This window comes from Rhyacophila brunnea, unplaced genomic scaffold (genome assembly GCF_057557595.1).
Source record: "Rhyacophila brunnea isolate RB1 unplaced genomic scaffold, BYU_Rbru_1.0 scaffold_22, whole genome shotgun sequence".
In the NCBI taxonomy this organism is placed as follows: domain Eukaryota; kingdom Metazoa; phylum Arthropoda; class Insecta; order Trichoptera; family Rhyacophilidae; genus Rhyacophila; species Rhyacophila brunnea.
In genome coordinates, this window is record NW_028232882.1 from 36,955,606 (window position 1) to 36,967,185 (window position 11,580).

The 11,580-nt window shown below is 32.2% G+C and overlaps 1 protein-coding gene across 1 annotated transcript in view; it reads left to right on the top strand.

Moving 5' to 3' along the window:
- The window catches only part of LOC147070518 (uncharacterized), a 90,122-nt gene extending 84,967 nt beyond the window's left edge, over positions 1–5,155 (top strand). Inside the window, exon 5 of the mRNA XM_085949632.1 lies at positions 254–5,155. Coding sequence (XP_085805758.1) covers positions 254–529 — 276 coding nt within the window. The 3' untranslated portion in view covers positions 530–5,155. The remainder of the gene's footprint in view (positions 1–253) is intronic.
- Positions 5,156–11,580: the final 6,425 nt, after the last annotated feature.

An 11,580-nucleotide genomic window follows, 5' to 3' on the forward strand; every position in this document is an offset into this window, starting at 1 on the left:
AAATAATTTAAGTAGGTTGTTTCAAAGAACTGCCTTCTAAAAAAATCAAATATGAGTTAGAATAGCTCTGCATTCAGTTGACGAACTGCACTGTAACTGATCATTTTCAAAGGGGTTTCACACAAGAAAATCATCTTCTCTTGGTATTTTGTCATTTTAATAACTAATCATGAACTCCTTAATTAAATTCTTCCTTTTCATGATATTATAACTTTTTTTAAACATGATCGTATTAATTTTATAAAACTTCCAGGTATTGGTGAAAGCCGATCGTCTCCTCTGTCCAGCCGAAGGACATTTCTCCCTCGACGGAGAGAACCAATGCTCTCCAGCATTCGTCAAGTGCAGAAGATCTCTCCCATCCCATAAGATGCAAGGATTCCTCTATCAGTGTCCTCAAGACTACGTGTACTGGCCCGTCAGCAGAAAGTGCGAGAGGACTTCACGAATTTCAAGGTGCATCAACGCGCCTGAAGTTTGGAGCAGACGGTGGGAAGTCCCAATTGAATTAGTCAATGTTGCCCCTTAAATAAATTAGTTTTAACTTTTGGTGATTATTTTAACAGACATTTGGGCTCGATGTGCAATTTTGGGGTTAAAAAACAATCTATGTGCTATAGGTATTCGATATCACTTAGATAAATTTGGTTAAATACAATTTTCATCTATTTTTATTGCTGAATAAATTGAATTATATATTATAATACGCAATCCTCACAAATTCAAGAATGTTGCCAATCTTCAAGTAGTTATTTTTTAAAACAGTGACAATGTAGTATAGGTACTAGCATAAGTCAAAGTTTAGTGGCACTCAGCAACTACATTTGACATACTGGATTATTAATCGCTGTTTTAATGCATGTTTATCGAAAACATTAGAAAGAGTTATTATTATATTTATATTTTTCATGCCACTTTTTGAATAAATGCATGCCACATTTTGAATAAATGGGGTATATAATATAACATTAGCGGTCGGTGAAATCCTTGCAGTTATGTAAAGAATACATGAACATAACATACTGATGGGTGTCACCAAACATTGTCTAGCAACATATTATAAATATTTACATACATATTTTCATTTAAAATTAATGGATTGATTGTTGTAAGAAGATTGTGTTTAGATTGGCCCAGATGCATAGTAGTGAGTGGCAGTATGTGCTTCTTAACTTATGCTTGTTTGATTAGTGACTAACGCAATTTTTTCAAATTTAGTCATAAAATTGAGAAAATTTAATGACAGCTGTCAAAATTATCCTGTGTCTATCGTTAGCGACAAAACATCGAATTGCACTAGTAATTAATTTATTATAGACGCAAACAACAAATTGCACAAGCACAATAATTATGCGCTAGGTATATTTACTTAAATTCCGAGTACGACATATATAATCGATTATTTCTACAGCTGCCATTTGCATTTAAATGTGTAACGATGTTAGTCATCAATCGACCGACTTCGGATGTATAATTATTATTAAGTAAAGAGGCACATAGGCCACTTATGACCATGCATCTGGCCCATATTAATAATAACGACGATAAATTACAGGTGTAACAATTTTATTACACTGGTAAGATGTATGGAGATAATATTAAATAATATAAAAAGAATATTTTTATAGAATATTTTAATTATAGAATTCGGATGATGATAAATATTGCCAAAATTCTTTAAGATTTTTTTAAGCCACGACAGTCATCATTTTACCTACTGAGCTCAATATTTTCTCTTGACTTAACTATAGAATAGTAATACAGTTAAGTATACCATTGTGCAATGTGCATAATATAGTATAACTGGTGCTTTAAGAGGGATACGTACTTTAATACGAATTATTTTGTAAGAACCAATAAATGCTATAAATAATTAGTGCATTTTTAGGTTATGTTATAGTAGTACTAATCGGCACCCCGTAAGATATAATAAATACCTGAGGAGTTATTTATTACGTAATTTTTCTTGAGTCACGTTGGTACGATAATTTGTGATTATTTTTTTAATTCTCAGGGTGTCAATACAATTTATTCCCTTCACAGTTGTACACTGCACTAATTACTTAGAGCAGGGTTTCCCAAAATTTTTCTGCAATGGAACACTTCGCAAACCCGGAAATTTTAACAGAACACTTAGTTTATTTTGTAGGTTATTTATTAGCGCAGCTAACCGTTCTGCCAATTTTGGCAACTGTCGCTGAACTGACAAGACTTGTCAGCCGGTCAGTTAAAAACAATATACCCCATCTTTCATCAAAATATGGTCCTGCGCCTGTACATCCCGAAGCGGGCTCTCAGGCTAGGATCTTTGGCGGGCCTCCTACTTCAAAAATTGTAAATATGGCAAAACCACATATTATTAAATGTTAGTATGCTTGAAGTGAAATAGCGCCGCATGCGACATTTTTTTACTATTAGTGCATGTTTGTGATGTGTGTTTATCTCACTTGGCTGGTCGATCTCTCACGCCGGGTCCCCCGTAAGCCCAGACCCCCAGGCTAGAGGCCTGTCAGCCCCCCCCCTTGTGGGAGCCATGACCTGTCTAGATACTTGACGTCATAAAAATCAGTGGAGATTGACCATCACTCGCCTTTCAATATGAAGTAGATTCTTCAATTATTTTAGTTTTACTTATTTTACTTCTACTCAGTAGAAGATCTTTAAATGTGTTGCAGTGTATAAAACTGTTTCAAATGGTCGCGGAACACCTATTCAGGTTCGGCGGAACACTGGTGTTCCGCGGAACATAGTTTGGGAAACCCTGGCTTAGAGAATGGGTAAAAAACACCACATAATAAATTCACATTTAGGTATTTGGTTTATTTTTGTTAATTAAACAAGTGAAAGCTATCTATATACTATGTGTTCTTGATTCGTTTTTAAAATCAACAGTTATGCATTAAAATTATAATTTACCTAAATAAAATATCTATACTCTGTGATTAATTGGTCAGGGACGTCAGGGTGTGTACTATTTGAAGGGTTTAGTTACAATATCGGTTATCTACGCGTTTTTAAAAATAATAATTTTGTTTATTAAGGACATTGATTATACCAAATCTAATTGCATTTATTTGTAAAATTGTATTTAAATCTGAAGTTAATATCACCCAAATCGGTAAAATGCAATAGGGATATTGATATATTATTTGACAAATAGAAAAGCATGATTTTTTATACAAACATAACGTGTTTAGGGTCAATATTATGATGGTTTAATCAAACATGTTATTATTTTGCTGGCTGATATTTTTTTGTGAGTGCCTATCTCGAAATTAAAAAAATTAAATGTAGATATAACTGACTTGGAAACTATGCATTATATACATAATGCTCTCATTTATGAAATTTTACTTGCGGGGTACCAATAGACTGCATGGTCTATAATAAAATATAGTTAGTTAATATAAACATACACATTGATGGCATTAATCAATAATTGATAAGACGTATAATTTTTAATACAGTTTAAGGTTATTTTAACTATAATTAATTTAGGTATATTATGTAATAATGTGTTTAGTCACAATTGCCATTATGTTAATTTTGCATATTAAGATATAATTATATGAAAACTAGTATTATTTGATGCAGTAATAGTCAATGTTTAGCTGAACTCCCACATTTACAACCAATGAAATACAACTTACTCGTATATTATATATTTTTTTTCAAATGATATATTTTAAACAAAGTGTAGCAGGTTATCGTTATACTATATTTAGTATATTGTATTAATTGGTTTTTCCGTTGTGGGGTGCCACTAAGTATTGTCTGGTACTACTATATTAAAATAATCTTTGAAGACTTGTGACGTAGATATACTAGTTTTAATTAAAACTGTATCAGTCAACGTAGTGATTAACATTAAGATGTATCTAACTTTACGTCTTTAATTTAATTACAAATAATAATAATCTATTTATTGATTTCTCATGATATTTTGTTATAGTTATTATTTAACTGAAACAATGTCTTTCGGATGAAATAATATACTGTGGGGTAACATTGGTGGTGGGATTTTTCAAAACTTTGGATTGAATCATAAGCAATATTTTTTTTTACATTTAATCAATGGCATTACGTATGAAATATCCAAATCTTTTTTTAATTCATTATTTCGCAGCACCTGAAGAATAAAAGTGTTTTTGTAAATGACTATGGCTTCCGACTGGCTGTAAATGACTTTCCCATTTTTTTGTAATCGCAAATTTGTGGAGCTTTGGTCTCGCTCTACAGGTATTGCTGTCAGGATTTCTACTCTACCGTAATAATCGTCACTGTACAGGCCAATTGTGGCAACCCTCAAATATCAAATTGTTCAGGAAGTGAAAAAAACTGTGGGCATTGGGTTTACTTATTATTTTATATAATATTTATTTATTATTTTATTACAAATTGAGTGGTTTACTCTGTACCTACCCTGTGGCTTACGCTTAGAGAGGTTAGAGAGGGTTACAGCATTTGGCTGGAATATTTTTTGTCAAGTTACAAATGGCTTAAAAAATAGTTTTGAATTATTTTGATATGAAATATTTTTTTTGGGATTTATGATACTTGGCCAGTTCGTGTAAGAGTTTGCAATAAGTCCATTACCATCAAAATGTAATTTTGGTGAAAAGTGAGGGTTACGCTACTTGACCTGCACAGTGACGGTATAATACAATTAGTGGTGAATTAGATCCACTGGGTATTATCAATTTGAGGGGTCCGTATACAATACTTTAATTGTGTGAAATACTTGAAATTAAATTGAACATTTCGCATACTGATTTTAAAATAAGAATTATGGATTATTAAATTTGAATTACGTATTGCTACAATATTAATGTATTTTAATGTTACGAATGATTCAATCCAATATCAATCATGCATGTAGTGTTATTTACCTAACATAAGTATTTATTTTCATTAATTTTCTATTTTTAAAAATTCACTGTCCTTAACTGAAAAGAAATATTAAGATTTTTTAAGTCAACTGGAAGATTAGACACTGTTTGCTGTAAATTAAACCTTCTAAAATACCTACTTTCTTATAAGTACTTAAACTTCACTGCTGAAATGTATAAATTTGAATATGAGCAAAACGAAACTGGTACAACAATAAAATAATTGTTTTATAAAATGTATCGAATATCATAATAAAATGTATCAATATGTAGCATTGAAAATGCATTAATAAAAAAACTGAAATAAACATGTCTTATTATTTATCTGTAAAATATATAATCATCATTATCATCATCAGCCTGAATCTATCCACTGCTGAATGAAGGCCTCTTCAAGCTGCTTCCACTTATCTCGGTCCTGTGCATTGCGTTGCCACGTATTTCCGCAGAACTTTATCATTTCATCGATCCAGCGGCCTCTAGGTCTACCTTGCGGACGTTTTGTACTTCTTGGATACCACTGGATGACTAGATTTGTCCAACGATTGTCTCTTCTTCGAGCTATGTGTCCAGCCCATCTCCATTTAAGGCTTTTAATAAACTCTATTACACCAAACTTCGGAGAAATTTTAACACATTGCGTTCTGCATTTACCATGATACTATTAGGACAAACCAACCGCCAACAGAAGTTTCCTAAGCAGACTCCACACGTTCAATATTACTGACAGTAAAGTCACATCAGTAATACTGACAGCGTTCGTAAAAAAGTGAATCTATTTTTTATCTACCTGACACCATCAGTATTTCTGTCGGTATCGGCGTTGCCTGATAATTATTTTACCAAATCAGGATTTTTAGCATGTGAAATAAAAAAAATGGGATTTAGGAGCAAAAAATGGGACAACCTGAAAAACGCAGAGTTCAATATTTCTAATGTTTATTTATAATATCAATCATAAATGACACAACACAAACTAAACAACTCTTTAACTATCAAAATAATAATATTAAATAATATTTTTTCCCGACACCGTATTTGTCATGATGGCCGCGTAGTTTAAGGGGGATGTCATCAAAAGTTTCGTTTTTATAGAGCCATCTATTCCCCGAATTACAAAGCATATAGGTCAAAATTATATCAGAATCTAATTCCAATTACAATCCAATTTGAATGAATCTTCGAGGCATCTTATCTAGATGTCACTGTAATTATATATTAATAAAAAATCTAAAAACAGATGATATAATTACAGTTATTATTTAAACAATGGTATATATATTTTTTGCATTTTACTTCAATCGGACTTTTTTATATTTTGTCAGATTATTATAAAAATATACGTGGACCATCGACCTGGTAGTACCTTATAATAATTACTTATGTGAGTTTAATTGGAATGGATTGGATTGTATTAGAATTTGGATTTTATAGTAATATTAAAAAAATATATACTTACATATAATAATATTGTGTAATGATATTTATATGTGATAACAATCTGTGAATTATTGACATTCTCATAGTAATGAAGATAATTAATTAGGTATGGAATCATTAGACCATACACATGATCTCCATAAAAATGGCGTCATAGACTATTTTACAACACATTTTTAGAAAATAATGATTAGGTTACCTAAGTAAAAATATAAATATTATCAATACATTATTAGAACAATCCGAAGATGACAGCCGGTTTGGTGATTTGAAAATAATTAAATATACCCAAAATATTGACAATAATAGTTTATTCTCATCATAAAAAAATATACCTAACATCTGAATAGAATAGACCCATAGGGACTCAAAACAGTACGTCGAATGTGTTGATAATTTATTTTTTTTGGCATTCACAAAACGTAGGTAATAATAATATGTAGGCAGGCCATTGATGTATCAATGAGGCAGGCACACTGCAGGGTTTATTTGGAAAGCATCTGTCAGTCGTGCAGGTACCTACCTAGTAATATATCAATGCTGGCTGAATTGGCTTAGACAGGGAACTCAGAAATATTTTTTTTTCTTTTCTGTGGTCTCGGACCATCGCAAACAAGCAATGTTGCGCCAGTTTTGATTTGTGACTAGGTATTCGAGTTAGTTTGCAGATATTTTATAAGTAATGTTTTTTTTATGTAGCTACTTACAAACATTGTGTCAATTTTATTTTCGATGAATATATATTAAGTAGGTATGTTAATTACTTAACACATTGACTGCTGATTAGATAATTGCTTTTTAATTACCACTTTTAAATAGTATGCTAATTATGTCGATTGGCCACCTAATCGTTACGCACTAGGTACGTCTTTAGTGTCCAAGTCGATATGCCCTGGATCGAGGGGCCCTGGCACCCCCCAAACATGAAAATTATCAGAATGATTTTAAACATTGAAATTGAAAGCCAATAAACTATACCTTTGGGCTTAGACAAATAAAAACACGGCAAAAAAATGATTTGTAATAATTCTCCAGCACCCTTTTTAGAAAAATTTCTTAGATTTTAATTTCCAACACAAAAATTTCGAAAAAAACGAAAAAAACAAACAAAATTTTAAAAACCCAATCCCTAATGAACTGTCAAAAAATTCTCGGTCTCCAACTGAATTCAGGAGTGGTGTTGGTCATGGCTGGGGAGGGCTGACAGGGCTCTAGTCTGGAGGCCCGGGTTGTGGGGGGCCCGGCGTGTCGGGTTGACTAGATATGTGAGATAAACACACATCATAAAGTAGCTTTAATAGTAGAAAAAGTCGCCTGCGGCGCTATTACACTTCATGGCCATGAACATTTTCAATTACTTATATAATTGTGCAATATATTTTTTGATTATTAGGTGTCGATACTCGACAGCTCCATTATTAAAGTAGATGTATTAAAAATCGCCAATAATTCACTGTATAAGTACCCTTAATTTGAACTAAAACACAATTTGAAAAACGTTAATGTTGTGTTTCACACTGCCTTTAATCTTAGCGGTAGGTAGGGGGCCCGCCAAATATCCTAGCCTGAGGGCCCGTTTCAGGATGTGGGGACCATGGTGTAGGTACCGAATGCAATAGACAAAAGACCGATAAACGATAAATTAGGCTGTGAAGAAGAAAAAGAGCCTATGGGACTAATTTACATTCTCCTCCTTTGCCCCCCCCCAATATTAAATCCTGGGTGCGCCACTGCTTATTGGGGTAATAATTAGATTCATTTGCGAAAATTCGCGTTCACATTCACTTGAAGTAATGGTAATAGAATTCAATGCATATAATATATCAAACGCGATAGTTTTTCAGGATATGTATGTCTTTTCATATAAGATGATTCAGGAAAATTAACTTGTACCTACCTACTACGTAAGCGCGAGCATTATTTCGTCTAATTGCTTTTTTATAACTGAGAATGTCTCAGGAGCAGTTACCCAAACTGAGGTTGCCATGCACTCAAGTGTGCTTTAACCGAATTTTTATGACTAGTCAAGAGTGGCCATGAAAGAAAGGAGCACATAAGCAAAATTTTGGTAGCTCATACAAAGCTGATAATTATGAATTATCTAAGGAAGTAAAAACATCTTCACGTTGACAGTATGACGCCGCAAATTTTCTAAATGTAACAAATTGGCTTTTGTGGGACCAGATCGGGCGTTTTACTTTTTTTCATTATTTCCTATTTTTTTATTTAAGTAGGTACTTCAAAAATTATCGTTGTTAGTGTTATTATTATATAAAATCGCTGAAATTAATACATAGGTACCTACCTTAACAATATAAGTTTTAATGAAAAATTGTATGTGTTTGTTTGTGGGGGGGGGGGGGGGGGTGTAAATTTACCACACCGGCTGACGGGTGACACCAACCTTATTTACGCCACTGCTCAAATGCGTTGATGATCCGCACACACACAATAGAAAAATTAGAGGGAACGTTGCTAGCAGTGTATTGAAATTGACTGATGAATGGTTGCTTTAATTTATCAATATACAAGTAAACAAATGAGAAGACGGCTTAATGTAAATGCTAACAAAAATTTCTCAAATTGTTTCAGACCATTCGTAATAAAGTATATTACCATGTGCATGCATACTAACCGCACGTATCTACATACGAGGTAGGTACCTACCTATTATTCATGCGAACTAGAATCTAATACAGATGACAGTTATTTCGGTATCGCACGTTGTTGCCGCTAGAGGCAGCACTTCCTTGACGACTGTATTTAATTTGAAATTAGTAAATAACATAATAAATATAAATTAAAATATTACGTTAAATATATCTAAAAAGTAAGAAAAATATATTGAACAGGCCCACGTTTTCGCTTGATGCAATTATTGAAAATTGAACATTTTTATTTTTCGTAAAAATCGATTGATTTTAGATTGAAAAAAAAACATTAAAACTATAATTAATTGACAAAAGAGATTCACTAGTTCCAAGAAAACTTATTAAACAACATTAAATCGATAATTTTGTTTCAAGAAATTACTTGGAACAATAAATATTTATTTTAGTAAAACCCTTATTTTTAGCCGTTTTTTCAAATTTGTCGCTTTCTCTTTGAAATAAAAAAATATATTTTATTTTTCCCATTGTATTTAGATATGTATCGATCGATTAAAATGTGTTTAAAGCTTTAATTTGATAATGAATTTCTATGCCTCTCCCCCTTAAGCGCCGGTCTATAGTGTCGAGGGTCCCAGGTTCGAATCCTGGGTCTGGCAAGTACACATATTGTTTTTCAATTTGTGTATGAGTCAGAGTATGGATCTAATAGAATGAGCAAGTACCTGACATCCATTTCTCGTAAAAATAAAAACTGTTAATGCAAACCTCCACTCTTTGGAGGCCCATTTGATCCTATTAGGATCGGACATGGTCGAAAGAAAGTATTTGTACTTACTGAAAAATTTACTTTCTTTTTCTTCTTCTTTGAGCTTCTTTTTGCCGTTTAATATATTGGTTAAATTCAGTTCATGAGTATATCATGTTGAATTGAACAAGTAATTCCGTTTTTGTCAACTCAGTAGAACATTTATTTTATTTCTTGCATCTGAAATTCATCTCAGAAAATACCCGTTCGGTACAGCAATTAGATGTTGGTATGCTTAAAATGAAACTAATGAAATTAGTTTAATCTAAATGTTTTATTTGTATTTGTTGAATACCTAATCGTGAATTTAGCTGTCCCGCACGGGACAATCCATTTTTGCTTGAAAACCAAATGTCCCGCAAAAATCGGGACGTCTGACAATGGTGGTCGGTATCTACTTGGGGCGGCAGGTTATATAAAAGTATGGTGAAACAGGCATGCTCCTATAAAAGTATGGTGAGGCAGGCTGGTAATCAAGTTGCGGAAAAACTTCCACGTATAATATGGGTACGTTATAATTGACGGTCAAAAGGCCATAGTGAATCCTCCGTGATGTCCAGCATTTTTTTTATCGCGTCGCTATTTCTCGTATGTTGTCGGCTATTGTTGGCCTGCTTCATTCAGTTGTATAAGTATGTTATATTTAAAAAAAATATGACGTTCCAACGTGTTTTTATTAAACTGTGAGATTATAGGATGTTTTAAAGACTACTCACCAATTATTTATATCTAGTTTTTTAAATCTAATTTCAAACTAATTTCATCTGACAGCACTGTTAGTATAGTATATATGCCAAATGCTGTCATCCACTATAAAACGAAAAAAATAATCGTCCAAATGCATTTTGGCTATATATAGACTAATTAATCGTAGTATGTGAATGAAAAATCATATTAGAACGAGAAAACCATACTTATCTTAATATATTATTAAATTTATGATCTCAATGTATATCATATCATATTTGCTCATTGTACATACAAACTTATAGGCAAGAAAATATTCAGTGATTGGAATACTTCGTAGTCATGTAAAATCATACTTGCAAAACCTATGATTTGGTATGAAAGTCACTTAACCATCATCATATCATCGATACAAGGTCATCCAAGAAACTCTTACCATTAGCTTCAACAACACACCGAGTAAACACAGAGCTACTTCTAAAGCAAAGAAAGGTTGTCCCTAAACCTATTCCCTGAGGTGCGCTAATTAATGTGTATTATTTTAGGGTTTTGATCGTTAATGTACTACATTTTTAATCTAAATAAATATAATTTTCCAATCCCCATTATATTATTATGATTATTGTATTATTTTTCTAATAAAATTTTATCATTATATGGATATGACATTGTTTTTCTTTCATTTCATTGTTTGTACTGTATCCAATACTATACTCTATTGCGACCTGAGATAGAGATAGTGGATTTTAGTTAATATATAGTAAAAAATTTTTTTTTTTTTTTGTGATCTTAATAATATTTATTGAACAAAAAAATGCACAAATATTTTTTCTCATGACTGGTTCTATCTCGGGTCTCAAGAGGATATTATCCGTCAGTTTATTTCATCACTCTATCATTCCATCCATTACACAATACACTATCAGTTTTACTGCCAACACTTTATGGTACTGACAGCCATACTGATCGCGTAAGTGTAGCTTAAGGTCAGTATGACAAAGTAAAATGCATTTAAAGAAAGTATACTAGAATAATTAGGTAGATAACTGAAACTCAAAAAATATCTGATTAAATATAGTTGGAATATATATTATGTATTGTATGTCTGAATAACAATGTTCTGTGAACACAGGTGTCAATATAAAAA